The sequence below is a fragment of the Ischnura elegans genome, chromosome 10 (genome assembly GCF_921293095.1).
Source record: "Ischnura elegans chromosome 10, ioIscEleg1.1, whole genome shotgun sequence".
Taxonomy (NCBI): Eukaryota; Metazoa; Arthropoda; class Insecta; order Odonata; family Coenagrionidae; genus Ischnura; species Ischnura elegans.
The window spans coordinates 5068804-5088077 of record NC_060255.1 but is presented as its reverse complement, the minus strand read 5'-3'; the positions used below and the strand labels follow the sequence as shown (position 1 = coordinate 5088077).

The 19274-nt window shown below is 38.0% G+C and overlaps 1 protein-coding gene across 3 annotated transcripts in view; it reads left to right on the top strand.

Moving 5' to 3' along the window:
• The window catches only part of LOC124166622 (rhythmically expressed gene 5 protein), a 76441-nt gene extending 57891 nt beyond the window's left edge, over positions 1-18550 (top strand). Inside the window, exons 2-7 of one of the 3 annotated variants that reach the window (XM_046544233.1) lie at positions 2014-2080; positions 6004-6108; positions 6552-6626; positions 7400-7602; positions 10488-10623; positions 16769-16860. In XM_046544233.1, the coding sequence (XP_046400189.1) occupies positions 2014-2080; positions 6004-6108; positions 6552-6626; positions 7400-7602; positions 10488-10598 (561 nt within the window). In that variant the 3' untranslated portion in view covers positions 10599-10623; positions 16769-16860. Of the gene's footprint in view, positions 1-2013; positions 2081-6003; positions 6109-6551; positions 6627-7399; positions 7603-10487; positions 10624-16768 lie in introns of all 3 variants that reach the window. The other 2 variants (XM_046544231.1, XM_046544232.1) reach the window with 2 other exon arrangements.
• The last annotated feature ends 724 nt before the right edge of the window (positions 18551-19274 follow it).

Genomic DNA, 19274 nt, shown 5'->3' with positions numbered 1-19274 from the left:
AATGTGGAGACGTGCTTCTTGAAATTTTTACTTAATCGCTTTATGAATGTAGATATTATTCTATTGACTGTAACTATACCGGCATTATTTTTGGTGAAACTAGAACCCCAATAATGAGCACTTTCCAACCATTGTACAATTAATTATTTCTTCTTAATATAGCGTATTATATATGCTTTGATCTTTCAGTGGCGTAGAAAAATAGTGCAAGATCTACCACGGGTATCATTTTTCCTACCCCATGTTTTATTTTTTATTCTACGGCAATATCCATCATCTTTACCCATGCATTTCAATTATCTTGTTAGCAAACAAGTACATTTTAAAGGCTTCAAGTCCTAGTTTTCTAGATCAAAAAATGTTTGCTTTCTTTACCATACTTGAAATAACATTTTGCGTCTATTTATTTTATTTTTTAATTTATTCCCATACCACCGAAAACAGCTCACATTGGCCCGTTACGTCTGAGTTTTCGACTAGATAGCATTAACACGTGCAAGACCAAGTATGCCTTACGTAGACGTAACCTATCCAGGCGGGACTCGAACCCGCGACCTCTTGTTTGCGGGCGAGGACTTTACTTCGCCTCCACGGAGGCCGGCTGCCATTGGTCAGCAGCATGGAAAGTTAGATTCGTGCAAGTCTTAAAAGCGGTGCTCGTTAAAATAACCCCTCGTAATACGCAATTAGGTCTCTTTCTGTTTTCCAATTTTCAATCCGTACTTGTGGCCTCCATGGAAACGGTCGAGAATTGGATATCTCTCTGGCTTAAGGTTCGAGCGTTTATATACGTCCTTAGGAGAAAGAGGGGAGAGTGGTTGAATGACGCAGTGGAGAGGTCGGCGACAGTTAAGTGGGACACCGCACGCACACATCTATCTCTCTCTCTCTCTTAATTCCATTCCCTCGTCCATTCGCTCCGCAACATTTTCAAACCGGCAACGGACCATGGATGTGGTGCGGTCAGTGGCGGATCCAAGTTCGGACCAAGATGGATGGAGGAGACACACTACTCTTGGAGGAAGGCTCCCTCACAGGAAGCTCAACCCCCGAAAAATCATTAGTTTCAAGACCCATTCATGTTGACTCAGGCGGTGGTTTTAGGCTTATACGCTTTGAGAACAGAAGATGAATTTGAGGAGATTACTAATTATTTAAAGATGAACTATGAGCTTTAGATAATTCATAAACAATTATATTCCGACGTTTCTGAATTTTTTTTCAAGGCTTGTTTTATATAAAAAAAAGGGTTATAATAAAGGGAAGAAGCGGCCGGGTATCGAAAATTAATTTCTCAGTGCAAAATATATCGAATGAAACATTTTAACAAATATATCGGTAAACATTGTTTTTATAAATCACTAAAAACCTCGAGAGTTCATACTTAAATATAAGAGGTCAATAATAAAATAAAAATAAATACTCACGTATAGTGCATAGTTCGCTCAATTAGTGCATGGGTTTATGGAGGTTTTAAAGGGCCTAGATTGAAATATCGGTGGTATGAATGATAGAAACTCATGACAAATCAGTTTTATCTAGGATAGGTTTCCACTCAACGGGGTGAAACGTGGAAACTTAATGAGAACAACTCAGACTCCCGCTGAAGAGGGCCATAATACCCTTCAACCCCCTACTATCATATACCCACCCCTGGTCACTGTGTTTCTACAGGTTTTTCTCGTTATGGCACGCCTCACAAGTGTAATCTAATGGAAATAATGAGCTGTTATTAAGTTTTTCCACATTAGAATTTTTATTTCAAGATTATATAAATTACTATCTCATAGCCCGAAAATGTGGCCTTACACCCATATTTATCTAGTGAAAAATGATACATATACTATCTGCTAATAGTGTCAATCGACATGCAATATTATTAGTTCCAGAGTTACAACTTTCCAATGATTTATCGAAATGATTTTTATTTACTGTAGAGCATTCGTTATCATCACTTAAGTCTCATGCAGGTTATTCCTTTGACTAATCATTTCTTATTTTTGTTATTTACAGATGAGTCGGTTGTTCAACGTTTTCGTCAAACAAGTCGAGGGCTACTGTGGCGAGTCTAGTATGCCTGGTGAGTATCTTTCACTATGATCATCTTCAGAGTCTGAGATGGTAAATCGGCCTTAAATTATCCTTTTCCATCCCCACTACCAATAGATAGTGGATAGTCTAAGCAAGCGGTGGAAGGTTGAATTAATCCAACCCCACATATTAAATATGTTCGGGAGATAGTCTTACTCCATCCAATTATGAACCAGACACAAAATGACTCATTTATTCAATCACAACGCAATGTGCGAATTCGTGGCTAATTCGATTTTAGAGGAATCACTCTACTTTTTAGGTCTCCCGATAAATAAAAATATCGTCCACTACGCTGGTTAATTTCAAAATAATTTTGAACTAATTACTATTCAAAGTGGACATACGACATTTTAAGTTATTGTGAACCAACAGACACTCTTTTTTTATTAGTTTTCAGCTCCATATTTTCGCCGAGTTAATTAAAGTGAAGTTGTTATGCACTATCTTCCAAACATTTCGTGGAATAGGGGTTGGGGGTTGAATCCTTGGCCCTACCCTGCTCCCAATGCCCATCTCCTCCCTCCAAGCAAACCTCCTCCAAAGAATATTTCCACGGGCTTTGTGTTGCCACTCCAGTTCCTGCATTTTTTTCTGAAATTCTGTGTTGTGCTATGCCCCACTTTATTCTTTGGGAGTTTTACCTTTCGGATTTTGTCTATTGTGGCGTTGAGAGCTCCACTATTTCGGTCTCGCGTTGATCCATCTTTCAATGCTGTTTTCTGTCGGGTCAGTTGTCCCAGTCACTAAACAACGTGTCCATTACGCCATGTGTATGCTCTTTTGCTCTGGGAAGTGATGCGCGAAAAAAAAGATTGCGAAACAATAAGAGGATACAAAAAGTGGAGAGGAAACGTGAATCAGTGAGAAAAAATCTAAATTAAAATTGGCTAAATCTATCATTAAAATGAGCATCCGAAAGAAAGGTTTACTGAAGGCTTGGCAATTTCCATTGAAAGGTGAATACTGTAACCTATTACACCTGATCTGACTAGCATCCGACAAAGAGCTGAAAAGCTGACGAGTATGTATTACGACTGTAATTGGTTAACTATTCGAATTCGAAGTCGAAATAAAGAAACCAAAATAATTCGAAAGAAGTTTTCTCTCATCTTTCTTTCAGCACATATCTCTATCTTGACCGGTTGTATTTTTTTTGCATCGAATTACTCATTTAAAGCTAGCTTTATGATCTCGAAATGCTCAGCCTATACAGTAGATTGCTCTCAAAAGCTGCTTGTTGATAAAATACGTCAATTTTACATCTGTGAAGTTAATAAGCTAAAATTTTAAAATTTGAGATGCAGTCAAAGATTGACAACGAAATACGTTGTATAGTGTATACCCTTCCAATTTCAAGGTAATAGTGTAATTTTCATGCAATAAATGCATCGCGAAAGCAGACCGGTTGAGAGAAAGCGATCCGACATCTTAAGAACTGAATTTACGTTTGACTCCGGATTGAATACTGCAGATAAGTTAAGTGCCTCCTCGTCACCAAAACAATTTCTGCAACAATTAAAATCCCGATTGCAATCGTATCATCTCTGCGGAGAAGATCCCTCTGATTCGCCCTCTCTGCACTTGGAAGTGGAAATATCTGCTCACCTCAGAAGGCGAACGGGATATCCGGTTTCGAATCCGGGTCAAGTAAAACGATTTATTTTTCTCATGACGAATCTCCGGTGTAATAATCGTCTCAGCGTCATGCGGCGAAGGTTGTGTGAGGCGTCTTATTTTTTCCATCGATAGGTCCGCACGAGAGTACATACATACATCAGACACAGTGTGGTGGTTCAGCCTTCAAGTTCACAGTCATGCACAGCACATGGAGGTATGGGAAGGGGCGGGGGGATTAGGAGCGTATCGCATTGCTTGCTCGTGGTAGTACATAGTTTCCCCCGCGCCCAACCAAGGTTGCGATCATCCCCGGCCCACGGTATCTCCGATATCTTGAATAGTGTTGATAAAAGTATTGGGAAAAACTACTGGGCCCAATACGGTGGTTTCCTATTATTTATTTATTGCCTAAATCGAAAGATTATTACTCCTGGAGTACGCATTTCACGCCTTTAGAATTTTAAATGACGATATCTATTTTTCGCGATTAAACGAAAAGTGAAAAATTTCAAGCGCGCGAAAACGTCCCGGCGAAGTATGAATGCCGGGAAAAGCCCGTGTGACGTATTTCTGGTTCCAGCTGTCGCTCTGTGAGGTGACCTTGGGGCGAGGCTTTGAGCGCTGATACGACGCAGGATGCTAGCAGGTAGCAGAGTACCCTGCTAGCAGATGGCGCTTGGCTTAAATAAGGATTATTATTACCCTATCAACGAAGGAAACTTTCAGAACTTAGGTAATTTTAATAAGTGATTATTAAGAGATGTTTCCCTGAGCTCTGTGACTCATGCATGCATCGGTAATCTCAGGCGATGTAAAACTCCTATCTACTCGTATAGAAACTAGGTCCCTGTGACGTCACGTGGAGTGGAATCGCATGGCCGCCAATCTGGCCTTTTTCAAATGAGGTTAAAATCGACCATTGCCATTCGTCTAAAATGGGATTTCTAAAACCAAATAATTTGTATATTATGAATGAATACATTAATGGTGGGTAACGAATCGCAATCAATGCCTTTCGTTTTCTTTGATGAAGGAAACTACCCTATTACAGTTACTTCGTAAAAAAAGTTATTAATTACGATTACAAATTACTAATTTTAAAAGTTAATCAGTAAACTTACAGCAACAATTACTTCTATTAAGATTGTCCTGCTGAGCAGCTGTTGAATAGAGCAGCAAAATGTAGAATAATTTGTAAACTGGTTGAAAACATCGCAGTTCTCCGAAAAAAATTCGGGAGATAATATTATAACCTTCTAGTGAATATTATTTATTTTTACGACCTCCTTTCTATGAATAAGCTTCCTCCAGAGTGGACTGTGATCAATATAGAACTTTTTCACCTATGAGTCATTTTTCACTTTTTGTAAGAGGCAAATAATCAAATCTTATTTTATTTCTGCTGCCATTTGTGTAGCATATGAATCCTTTGGTCATTAGGAAATACAGAGCTTATTGCTGAAACATCTATAGAAATTTAACGAAAAAATTGACAAATTAGAGAATAAATCAATCCCAGTACAGAGCAAGTAATTGAAACAAATAATTTTTTTTTCTGCAGTTAAAGCCAGAGTTGATGATTTGAGATCAATTAGGTTTCTGTGCACGTAGATTTTTAAATAATCCACACTCATACAGGCGATCCTGTGTGGTAATTAAATTATTCCATGTAGAGGCTTCTGATGCCTTCACTTATAAGGTTTTATCCTTCTTTATTTGAACTTAATTTACCCACCCTTAAACAGATGTATTTTATATGTATTAGAATTGGGAACTGCTCCTCAAGATATGGTGATAACAGTCACAAACCCTACTAAATAGTTAGCACATGCTTATCCAATTGGGGGGTGCAGGGACTGGCAGCTGCCTTCCCCCCAAAAATTAAATTGCTGGTTTATTTCATTCTCATACTGCCGGAAAGTGCAGCTTAGATGCACCCCCCTATCTTCCTGGAAGGGGTTGCTATTATAAATTCTGATTATGCCCACGGCCCTTATGTCATAAATATTTTGGCTTTTCTTTCAATGTTATTTATAGTGGACTAGTGGAATCAAACACATGTTGTTAATGTGAAGCAACTCACCTATATTGAGTAAATTATTTTTCGTTTTAGCTTTGAAACTGTTCGTGTTTATGCATGTACACTTTAACAATTTGTGTACATAGATATGGAGGCTTAATGTCTATGTACTTATTCCTTTAATTAATATGTACATACTTGATTAATTTTACTTTGGTGGGTGTTCCAGTTTCATTACTTCCATTATCCAAATATCATTTCTCTAATTACAGATTGCAATAAGGCCCTCATTCTGTATGGAATGACCAACCTTGCAAAAATGGAAGATCATCATTTGGACACGATGGATCCATACCAGAGGGGTGCAAGTGATATCAGTAAGTTGCTTTGACATTCATACATTGAGCTGCATAATAAATGCTTCAAACTAAGTTAGCTCATTTTTGTAGGTATCAGGAATTTAGTACAGCATCCATAGCTTTATATATGCCTTTACTTTAGTTGATTAAACTGAAGAAATAGTAATACTGAATCTTTTATTGAATGCTGTTTAGGTTTGAATATTTTGGATGTCTCAGTTGGTGCCAAATTTTTTTTCTGTACAAAACTATTCAGATGCATATCTATGCTTGTATTGTCAATGACTAACCAAAGACCACAATAACTCTGCTTTGTTTTGTGCCTTTTCAAATGTTCACACAATATCCATGCTGCACTGGCCAATCTTGGGTAAAATAGAAATGTTGCTTTAAAATGCCATCATTTTCTGCTGAAAAATATATATGTATGCTGTTTTCATTCATTTTTTTTTTCTCTTCAGTTTGGGACTCAATGATGAAAGGCAGTTTTGAAATGCCTGATGAAAAAAGACCTCAGGATTTTTATGTGTCCAATCGTAAGTTTTTGATATTAAAAGTGCATGTTAATATAGTATACCTAGTTTAGAAATCTTACATCTAAGGGTATCAAACTATTATATGCAGGTTTTATTCTTGACAAGAAGCATTTAATGTGAAATGTCTATCCGTAGACTATAATTCCTATCTATTATGTTATGTGCTGTTATATTTCTCTGCCATATGTGGCACAAAGGTACTTGTTGAATGCAATATTTTATGCATTAAAAGGTTGCAATTGATGCGTAAAAATTCAGATTGGAACACATGCATTAATTTTTTTATCGGAACCAATCATGACTGGGAATTGGCATTTTTCCCAAAGCATTTCACCAAAGATTAGAAAGGAATAATAATTATGCTAACCAAACTACATATTTCTTCATGAATTTAAGTCACTATGAATTTCCATATTGTAAAAGCCAATATTCTGTGTACATTATCTCCCGATTGAATATCAAATTTTAGATTTTGCATGAAAGTAATTTGGAAACCTAAGCCTCTTTTTTATTCTTTTAAGCCCATTAAGGTATTCACTTCATTTATTGATCAGTTTGTAATGTATTATAATCATTTAATATTATTCAAATTTCTGGATGGTATAAAATTATTCAATGCCATTTTCGTTTTTCTGAATCATGTACCCAACAAACTTTTGATTGAATAATGTATATTTTCAATTTTGCTCAGTGCAAATAAAATAATTAATTTAAGGGAATATTATTGCACTAAACATTACATAACTGTATTTAATTTATTTTTTAATGCTTAGCAGCATCTACAGGCAGCAATCTTCTCAGGGAAGGCGATGACTATCCGTCTGACAAGGGATCATCAGGGTCTGCATCCAACCAATTCTCAGACTACGCAACACCACCTGAAACTATATCATATCACCCCCTTGGACCAATGATGGTTCGAGTGATGCCTGACGGCGGACCAGTGCCTGGAGATGGACCTCAGCACTATCCTAAGGTAATGCCTAATCCCATCATTATTCTCCTAATCTTACAAGCCCACGCTCTCACATAAAATGGCAAATATTCTTCCTATAAAATAGGTATTCTGCTTACTATCCAAGCCACTGTCTTCATTAATGTTTCTCCTGGATAAAAAACTGGTTAACGCATGCACCCAATTATGGTCCTAAGCCTATGGCTAATCTGGGAGAGAGAATACCCAAGTTTTGAGGAAAACATTTATGTATTATTAATATGAGCTCAACCAGTGGTGCAGCGAGGGGGGTTTTGGGGGATAAAACACTCCCAGATCTCAGAGAAATTTTTAAGTTTAATCCTTTTTACTTAATTGGATTGATGTTACTAGTAGAAGGATGTATATATACTAATACATATTAATAGAAGGATGTATGAAGGAGGTAAGGATTAATAAAATATCCCCCTGAAAGCCGTAAAACTCACCATTTTGAATCCTTTATCTTAAAATTCTGCAATTTATTAATCTCGCACCTACCGCTTATCCCGGTGGGTATTCCATACTTCCACACACCCCGGTATTAGTTGCACCTAAACCCCCCTCACCCCCAGCCTTTATTCCTAGCCTCACCCCTGTTCTCAACCATCCACTTAAGGCTGCCAAGAAACAAACCTATGATAATTTTTACATTTTGCATGACATTCCGCTTAATGATTCACATTGAAATTCTGCACCCGCTTGGGAATCTGGCTGTCGGTAGACTTACAAATGATTAAATGTAGCATCCACTATCACTCATCTGCCATCCTATACACATCTACCTTGGTATTATTCTTATAGACTAGTCCTGTGAACACAGTTTTGGAGTCTCAGCAAATGACCGACATGGGGCCAGGCAAAGCATGGAAATAAATTACGATTATGATGATGCTCTAATTATCTTACATGCCTCCTCATCATGGATGTGTATTGCTTTTAAGGTGCAATGGCCTGTAATACTCTTTTAGATTCTTCAACCTTCAACAGTCATAGTGGTTAGAGTGACAACATGTGTTGTATAATAAAATGAATTTACATAGCAACTTGCAATGGCCAAAAATAAACACATTAGGTACCCTTTACCCAATCTTAGTTACTCAGTGAGTGAAGTTATGCATAAAAAATTGTACTTTCAATAATTTTAATTTTTCCCCATCATGAAAATTTATGTGAAGCCTCAAATAAAATCAAATACAATTAATGTTATTTTATTCTCCCTTGTAAATTCAAATCCGTCCCCAAAGTTGTTTATCAGACTTTTCAGTCATATTTTTTCAGCTTTAAATGTGGCTGGGTCTTTGTTAGCGTTATGCGGGCAGCTTAAATATTTTCCTCACAATTATCAAGTGGATGGATTGAATATTGGTACCAGTAATTAAGGAAATATAAATTCAATAAGCAATCACTATAATGGTAAACTCAGACAGAACCCCTTAATTTTGTGTATCCTGTTGCATTCCACAATCACAAGAAAACAAAAGGTGAGGAGACACTGAAAAATCACTGGCATAGACAGCATATCAATTATGACCTTAGTAAATGATTTTAGTCATACAATTTCATCATGAAGCATAAAAAGATAGTAACATGTGATTTAATGAGAGACCTCATGCTGAATGATTCCTGTTCCATATAACTGCATAGCAAACCAATAAAAATCAGCTGTGAAGTAGAGTAACTCTCCATATTTTTTAGAAAAAAAATCTGATGACCTGCTATGCTATCTTTGGATGTAATTGGTATTAGGGGCGCAGCTAGGAATTAAGGCTAGGGGGGGTTTCGGCTGCGAAGCACTGGGGTTTTTCTCTGGGTGTCTGAGGGTGTGGAATACCTGCCAGGGTAAGCGGGAGGGGCGAGATTAATAAATTGCAGAATTTTAAAGATAATTGGTTCTAAATGGTGAATTTTACAGCCTTCTGAGGGATATATCATCAATATTTACGCTATTCTATAAGTAATATCAATCCAATTAAGTGAAATGGATTTAACTTATAAAAATTTCTCTGAGCTCTGGGGGGGATTTATCCACCAAACCCCCCTCGCTGCGCCACTGATTGGTTTTACTTACTTTTTAGTTTCGTGATGCAAAATATGCCAAGAAATTGTCATTTTCCATAGTGTGTAGGAATAGTAATGTTTTGCCTTTGTGGCCTCCAACCTGTATTGGCCATAAAGTGACCACGGAGCGTCCTTTCACCTCTATTTATCGGAAATCTCCTTAGGCAGCCACTTCATTCCCCCTTGGCCGCTGCTTTCAGACAGATTTCACTCCACGTGTGTAGTTGCCTCCTACATGCATGTGGCATATTCAAAAGAAACTCTGCTTGATTAGTGTTTATAAGTAATCTTTATCTTCAGCTAAGATGCATAATCACTCCATATAGCAGTCTACTACTCTGTATTTCCTATGCTGAGATATGTGACATTTATGAAGCAGCCCTCGCTGCCATCACCCAAGCAATCTATCTATGGGCTTTCTATCAAAAGGGATAGATAAAGAGAGATAAAAGCATGTCATTGAGCTTATTGCATCCGTAACCCAAAGCTTCTGACAAAATGAGGAGCGTAACACTCTGCAAGCTATTAACTACCGCACAAAATATCGGAGTACTTACTTTTACTGAAGGATGACCTCTGTGAAGAAATTGCAGCATGTGCTAACACAGCTTTCTACCGGTACAAGTCACTAATTACATATATTAAGAAGAGAGTTTGACTCATTCTCTGACTGATTCAGGAAAGAATTTTTCTGCATTAAAGTGCATAAATGTTTAATTTTCAGAAGTAATTGATCAGAAATTACATTTCAAAATATGAATTTTTACTTTGTGACTGATGAATCGTTTTTTTCCTTGGGATGTGAATAAATGAATGATGGGTGACAGCATATTGATGGAATTGTCACCGACTCTCAGCACGATGAAAGAAAAGAAAGTTTGGCAAGGGAAGATACAACACCAGCAAGCGTTGATGTGGCACAAACTAAGCAACCTTGAATATGAAACATTGATTTAAGGAAAGGTAATGCTATTTAACAACTTAATTGATTGAAACTTGGATTTGACCAACTTATAAAGGCATTCTGTTTCATTTAAACAGTGGATTTTTATTATGAGCACCAAACTATCCAGAGGTCTTGGCCCTATTTAAATGTGTACTTTGATCACAAGATCTTTTGTCACATATCTGAAGATTTATCTACCCATGCCCATCTGATTATTTTGTCTTCAAAGCTATCTCAAATTTGACTTTTCTCCTGGCTGCGTATGGTATAATTCACTCAGTGATTTCTATTTTTAAATACTTACCATAAAAACCATCTTCATATCATGTAGCAAAAACTAATTAACTCTTTACTTTTGGCTATGATGCTTGCTGTACAACATTAAAGGGTTCTCTGTGGGGTTTCCACATTTATTCACATATTTAGTTTCACATATGGTGTTATTATTGGGAGTGGAAAATTTTGTGGAAAGTTGAGGCCGATGTGATGAGGAGATGAGTTCCCTGGAAAAGTTGACCCTCTCAGCAGAAGCAGGTGATGTCATCAACTTATCTGGGAAAAGGAACTCTATTACCATTGATTATTAAAATGAGAATTACCACAGTGGGCTCGTTCACCAATTTTTTTGGCTCTTGCCATCAGCTTTCATTTACTCTTGGAATGTTTGAGATGAGGGAGCGGTGCCATGCTGATTATTATGTAGTACTTTCCTCATATACCTGCTGTTGCCATACCAACAGTAGGTAAGGGTTTGAACGGAAGGTTATCTTTGAGTAGATTTAGGGGTGCCGCATGAAGATTTATATCATAGAGGCCCAATGAAAGCTTAGGTTCTGCAAAACAATATCACCCAATCCATGTCACTGTGGGTTATCTGAAGGTCAAAGAATCTGGCTATATCTCCACCATATATATGTCCCTATTTTACCAAACACTGTGTAATTTCTAGTAGACCACAACTGTAAGATGGGGTGATAGCAATTATTGGGAATCCATATGAGGTTCAGCATCAACTGGCCTTTAAAGAAGCTGTAGAAAAGAGAATAGGGGAGGATACGACCAATAAACCAGTGGAAGAGAGTTGGAAAACCATTAGAAGTGGTCTGCAGGCAGCAGCGGAGGAAGTTCTTGGTAAAAGAAGAGTCGTTATAAAAAAACCATGGATCACGCAAGAAGTATTAGATCTCATTGAAGAAAGAAGAAAATACAAGGCTGCCAAAACAGAGGAAGGACAGAATCGTTACAAGAGAATAAGGAACGAAATATGTCGAAAAGCGCGGAAGGCTAGAGAAGCGTGGATGAAAAATATTTGTGAAGACATACAAAGCAATCTTAAACATGGAAAAGTAGAGGCCACCTATAGGACTGTGAGATACCACTTTAAGGAAAGGGGTGTAAGATTTAATACCCTTAGGGACAAAAACGGAGAACTAATGATTGAAAACGAAGACAAAGGGAAGAGATGGAAGGAATATCTGGAAGATTTGTACAAAGGAAGTAGCCTAAGAACAAATGCTATTGAGAATGAGAGGGAAGTGGATGCCGATGACATGGGAGCCCCTATTTTAAGATCGGAATTTGATGCGGCTGTAAGAGACCTCAGGATAAATATAGTGTCTGGCATTGATGACATTCCCGCAGAACTAATTAAAAATGCAGGAGAGAAGACGTTGAACCAGCTATACAAAATCATTAGTGAAATGTATTCGACAGGTGAGATACTAAAGGACTTCGAGAGGAACATTATAATCCCTATTCCTAAGAAGAAAAGAGCGGAGAATTGCGAAGATTTTAGGATCATAAGCCTAACTACACATGCATCGAAGAAACTGACAAGGATCATACATAGAAGAATAGAACGCAGAAGAGTTCTTGGAGGAGGACCAATTTGGATTCAGAAAAAATAAAGGCACAAAGGAAGCAATATTGGCCCTTAGACTGCTCATAGAGAAGAGAATGGAAAAGTACAAGCCAACGTTCGTTGCGTTTGTGGACTTAGAGAAGGCATTTGACAACGTAGATTGGAGCAAAATGCTTGGAATCTTAAAGGAAATTGGGGTTCTTTACAATGACAGAAGAATCATTCACAGTTTATTCAAAAACCAAGTAGCGGTGATAAAATCAGGGCCCAGCTGTGAAGAAGCAAGAATTAAGAAAGGAGTGCGACAAGGCTGTACATTGTCACCCGTAATTTTCAACGTTTACATTCAGAAAGCCATTAATGAAATCAAAGAAAAGGCATTGGGAGTGAATATCCAGTGAGAAAATATTAGCATGCTAAGATTTGCTGATGACATAGCTGTTACAGCAGAAACAGAGAAGGATTTGAAAAATATTCTGGTTAATATGGGTAGGGTAATGAGTAAATATCAACTGTAAATAAGCACGAAGAAAACCAAGATATTAGCATGCAGCAGAAGAGAAGAAGACTAACACTAAAATTGGGAAGCAAAAACTGGTGGAGGTGGATAAATTCTGTTACTTTGGAAGCAGGATCACTAGTGGCAGGAGAAACAAGAAAGAAACTATCAACAGAATAGCCCAAGCAAAGTGAGCATTCCACACAAGAGAGACCTGCTTACAGCGGGAAACTTAAATATGGAAGTAAAGAAACAATTTATAAGAACCTACATCTGGAGTATACTCCTATACGGAAGTGAGGCATGGACAATGACAGCAGCGGAGAAAGCAAGGATAGAGGCCTTTGAAATGTGGTGCTACAGAAGAATGATGACGATCAAATGGATCGACCGAGTTAGTAACGAGGAAGTCCTAAGAAGGGTAGGAGAGAAGAGAAGCCTCATGAAAACCTTAATAAGAAGACGGAACAACCTTATAGGCCACATCTTGAGACATGATGGCCTGATGATGACAATCGTCGAGGGACAAGTGGAAGGCAAGAACGGAAAAGGAAGACCTCAAACAAAATATATGGAACAAGTAAAGAGAGATGTGAAAGAGAAGAAGTATGTAGGTGTGAAAAGATTAGCTGATAGGAGAACTGAGTAGAGAGCTGCGTCAAACCAATCCTAGGATTGTTGACCAGTGATGATGATGAGAGCTGCACTGGCGGGATTAATACTAAATTACTCCTGCTAGGGCCACCTATGCCAGAAAAGTTGAAGGGTAGTCTATGTGATAGTTTCACATAAAAAACACTGTTGGAATGGAGGTGGAAAGTCTAGCCTAACTATCTCTTCCCTGAAAACAACGAGTACTGTCAAATGAGCCTCTGAACCTCATGGAATGGGTCATCTCCGCTTGTCTGGGTAGGTGTCTTTCACGGCAGCAAGGACCTCGAGGTCACCATCATGCAAAACCTTTGCATATATGTACATATCTTCTGCAGCAGCATCCAAGAAATTAGAACTGAAAACAAATTTGATGGAGAAGAAGAAGCCAGAAATGAACATAGGGACATGGAATGTGAGGACAATTATGAGGGTGGGTAAGCTAGAAAATGTCAAAAGGGAAATGGATAAAGGGAGGATAGATATCTTAGGAAAATGCGAGGTGAGGCAGAAGGATGGTGGGGACTATTGGAGTGATAGGTATAGGGTTATATATATGTATATAAGTAGTGGAGGACGGGAAAGAAAGTCAGCGAGGGGTGGCTAAGGTACATATTAAGATCAGCAAGAGAGTGGAAGGTAAGCGATAAGAACAGGTAAGGGATAGGATTCTGGAGGTAGAAATTAAAGTGCAAACCACCAACCTTGTGGTGGTTCAAGTTTACATACCCACTGACAATCGTAGGGAGTAAGAAGTAGATGGGGTACATTAGACTGGTCCTTCTTTTTCGGAATGCCAAAAAGTTATGATTCCTCAGTCTCAAAATGCATAAATGAAGTTTATGTGTATTTGCTATACTGTGTTTGTATCATAAGCGGAGCGAGGGGGGGGTTTTCGGCGATAAAACCCCCCCAGAGATCAGAGAAATTTTTAAGTTTAATCCATTTTACTTAATTGGATTGATATTACTAATATAAAATTGTAAGGATTAATAGATTATCTCTCAGAAAGCCATAAAACTCACCATTTTGAACCAGGTATCTAAAATTTCCGCAATTTATTAATCTCACACCTACCACTTATCCTGGTGGATATTCCATACCCCCACACACCCCAGTATTAGTTGCACCTAAACCCCCCTCAGCCTTAATTCCTAGCTGCGCCCCTGGGTTTGTATAATGGTTGTGCGTTGGGGCAGATAAGCTCTATTCCGATTAAAAATGTGAAGGTAAAGCTCGGTAGGGATGAAATTCAGTTTGTTTTGATGCATCTTTAAGTGTTTTGGAGGTACATATAGCCTTCTGCAATTAGTTGCACCCCCATGATCGTTGCTCTACGCTGGGGCACTGCCGAATTAAAGCCCGCACCACTCATAGTACTTTCACTGGCTTCTACTGCTATGGCTTTACCTTAATGTTTTACAGTGGAATGGAGTTTTTTGAGTACCAAAATTCCAATTTTGAATCCTTAGTATGTAATTGGGTCCCTTGGGGCATGAGTTGCCATTATTTTAATGGAACTAAATTTTATCACTTGAATATTTTTATTTATTTATTTATTTATTTATTTTATTTTATTTTATTCTCAAACCACCGGATACAGCTCTTATTGGCCATTTTACACCAGGGTGTTCAACAAATGTAACAAGTAAACGTACACAAACGACCATGCCCTGGACCGGGGTAACCTACCCAGGCGGGATTCGAACCCGCGACCTCTTGGTTGGCAGGCGAGAACGTTACCCCGCCACCACCGAGGCCGGCAATATAAACTCCATTCAGTTCTATTTGAGGCTAGAAACCAAAACTTTTTCAAATTCTGAAAAATTAGGGCTGGCCTAGGGTACATGAACAGTTCGAGTAAATAATCAGGGGAATCCTGGGTAAGAAAAATTTAGCTGTGATAGGGGATTAGAACATCTCAGCCATCAAAGGGGTGGGTGAAAATAAAACAATACATGAAATAATAATAAAGTAATGAATACTTTATATTAGGAATGTGAAATGGCCAGGGAATGTGATTAAAATAGAGGAATTTCAAGCAAGGGCGAATTAGTATTTGGGTGAAGATGTGTGTGGTTTCCAAAAAGGAAAATCCACCCGTGATGCAATGGCCAAAATGAGGATCCCAGTTGAGAGGAATCTAGAATATGACCAGGATGTGCATGCCTGCTTTGTGGATTTTGAGAAAGCATTTGATAGAGTGAACTGGGTGAAGTTAAAATAAGTGTAGATTGGAAGGATGGGCGACTGATTCATAATCTGTATATGGCCCAGACTGCGCAAGTGAGGGTAGCAGAGGGAGATTCTGGGTGGGCAAGCATGGGCCGAGGAGTGAGGCAAGGCTGTCCTCTATCGCCACTACTCTTTAATGTGCGACAAAGGTCCGTGGTTCGATTCCCGATCCAGGAGAATTTTTTCTCATGGCAATTCTTGTATATTTCACCACCGTTCATGTGGCGGGATTAAAAATATTACAAATACCAATATAATTTTCAGTTGCAATAATCCTCATAATAGCGTCTGAAGATGATTTATGAAAAATCAGATCCTTGGTGTAATGGATATTACTCAGCAAGACATGTTGACTATTAACCAGGTATCATCCTTCAAAACTATGCATTTCTCTAAGTTTAATATGCGCTTACTATTTGCAGTGTAAATGCCGCAGGATGCCCACTTGTGGCAGTAAATTTAGCGCGCCTTGCGGAACAAAAACCCCGCCCGATCTTTTCCATGTTCACCTCTGAGGTACTGACGTGACGGTGAGATGCTTACATGTGAGAAAAGCAAACAGGAGCATTTTAAAAATATGTCTAAGGGGGGGAGTGACTAAGGGAGAAACTCCCCTGCCTGCCGCTTGTTTTTGGCCTAGGGTTTCAGATGACTGACTCACGCTGAAAACCAAGGCCACTCAGTTCCCCTCGGACTTGCGACCGGTGAAGGGGAGGGGGGAAATAAGATTAAGTTTGTGTAAGAGACGCACCCCCATTTTCTTCAATAATAATTATTTTTCATGTTTTCTCATAATAAGGTGAGATTGAAAGAACAGTCAGAGTGCACATTGTTTACAATATTGCTGTTGATCTCAAATGAGCCATTTTGAAGGAAATTTTCAGTCTTTACAATAAAATTTTTGATTTTCTTCTAGGATGAAGATGCAGAGGAATATGCATTGCTGAGGAGTCGATTTCTTCTCCCTCCACATGAGAGTGCGAAGAAAAGTAAACAGTCAACCTCAGAGTCAACAGAGAAAAATGTGAAAAGCAGTGGACAAAGTAGCCAGGGTAGCAGTGATAGCATTGGACAGTATCGTTACATGCTGGTTAAGTGAAAGAATACTCCATTGAGGTGTCTAATGCTGTGTTATTTAAAGACAATGAGTGTGGATAAAGTTGAATTTTAAATGAAAATGCTGCAGTTGCATCAATGTCTGGATTGGACTGACTGTTTCATTAAAGGCAATGATTTGATAAGAATATCTATCTAATCATCCAGACTGCAGAGAAAAGTCAGAAGATGGCTTCTCAAGGCATGTTTTTGAGTTTCTGTTGCTGATGCAGGTGTAACATTTGGCAAAAATCAGTGCTGAAGAAAACTTTTATAAAATATTGAAAGTAATAATTCAATCCTTACGTTTAAGATTTTTAATGAAGAACTCAGAAGAGCATTTTGTCTCTCTTTTCATTTTTTTAAAATTAAGTATTTAGGTAATATTAAGTTATAAACATGTAGGTAGACGTTAAGTTTCATCAAAGTACAAATTTTGCTATGCTCAGATTCAAGATCTAAATTTAAATAATTCTCCTCCGTTGGAGGAATTCTGTGGAAGTGTAAAAATTGTAACATGACATTCATATGTTAGATAATGTGACACTCTTTTTACCTATTAAATCTTGCATTCACCAGTTGATTTCATATCAACATTCAGAATTATAAATTGGTCTGTTATGGTGGGAGCTTATTGAGCTCACCTGGCTTTCCAACAGAAATGGGGAAATTTGATTATCTACATTTTATGCATGGATATTTGGAGCTGACGCCCACACAACTATCAGGATGTTACTACTTAACTGTATGCTAAGTCTTTATTTTGAATTTTCAATGTAATTAAAATTTATAATAATTCTTTAAAAATTTTGGTCACATCCCTAGTGAATGACATTGACATGAATGATGTAATATAAGGTTTTCCTTATTGGGAAACATAAGGACGTATATCATCTCATACTGACATCTTTGGATCAATCCATATTATATCATAATTCATAGGAGGACAAACTCATATCATTGGTCTGGCCTGTCTGCACCAATTATTATGAGGATGTCCGGTGAGAAGTACATAAAGATTTCTCGGGTTTTGCAGCGGGCTTGGTCCTCCATGTCTCCTTCCAACATTTCGATGAGCAACTCACCCATCGTCTTCAGGGATTCAGGAATCCAATGGATTCTTTCCCTCCAATCCAATATATTCCTTGGATTTGGACACATGGAGGACCTTACCCAGTGCAAAACCTGAGAATTCTTTACTTCAATTGTTTGCCTGGGAAAAAAATTATATCAGGATGTCCATGGTTGGAATGAATGAGATTGGTAAATGCAGTATTTGAACCACATGCAAGTTGTAAAATTTGTTTGTGGCATTAGCTCTTTAATTTAGGCATACAATGATATTTCATAATTGTTAAAGAATTCCTTTTAAGTATTATAGCATAAGTTTGAATGTTGCAATCTTCATGATGTGAAAAAGTGGATTGGAAGATTTTAATAGAAAATTTTGATGATTTACTTCATAGGCTGTGGAATGAATCCTTTGTACATGTAAGCTTTAACAATGTAATGGATGAACGACAGTGTTTCCTTGACGCGTTGATGTACATACTTCTATTTATGTATATATTAGTTGTAATAAATTGATTTCTTTTGTTATAAAGCAGTTGTAAAATCATTTCCTCTCTAAAGTTGATTGATACATTTGTTATAGAGATTTTCAATAAATATATGCGCCTATATGGACTCCTTTTAAGTATGGTGATAATGAGGACCCTAGTGCACAAGAACTTACAGTATAAGAAAGACTTGTTTCCTTGATTTGTAGATTCAAAAAAAAGCACTTGATAGAGTGAACTTGGTAAAGCCAATGGCCATTCACACGAAAATAGGGGTACGTATGTAGGAAAGACTAAAATCTAGGGATGTAAGATAAGTCTGTCTGCTGTCTAGGACCATAGCCAGGATTATTGGCCATGGGGGACAAACAGGTTGTCAGGTCGGGCACCAAGTATGTATGTATTCGTAATTGGGGGTTGGGGGGGTGGCTCCCAACCTGACCACTTCGCTGGCAATGGCCCTGATGCTGTCACCCTTGCAGCTGATACTCTATAAATAAGAAATGGGAGGAATAGATACAGATAAATGCAGAAGTCAAAATCATGAATTAAGTTAGATATGTGGATGATCAGGCACTAATTATCAATTTGGCGAAAGATTTGGCAGATGCAGTAAGTAAATAGGTTGTCGGAATAATATGCGGTATCGTGATGAATCACTGCAAGACCAAGGTGGTGCTGATATGTAAAACTTCAAGGCCACAGAACTTAAGGCACAACATTAGGAGAAAGTTACAAACATGAGTAGATATATTGTCACAAACTTGA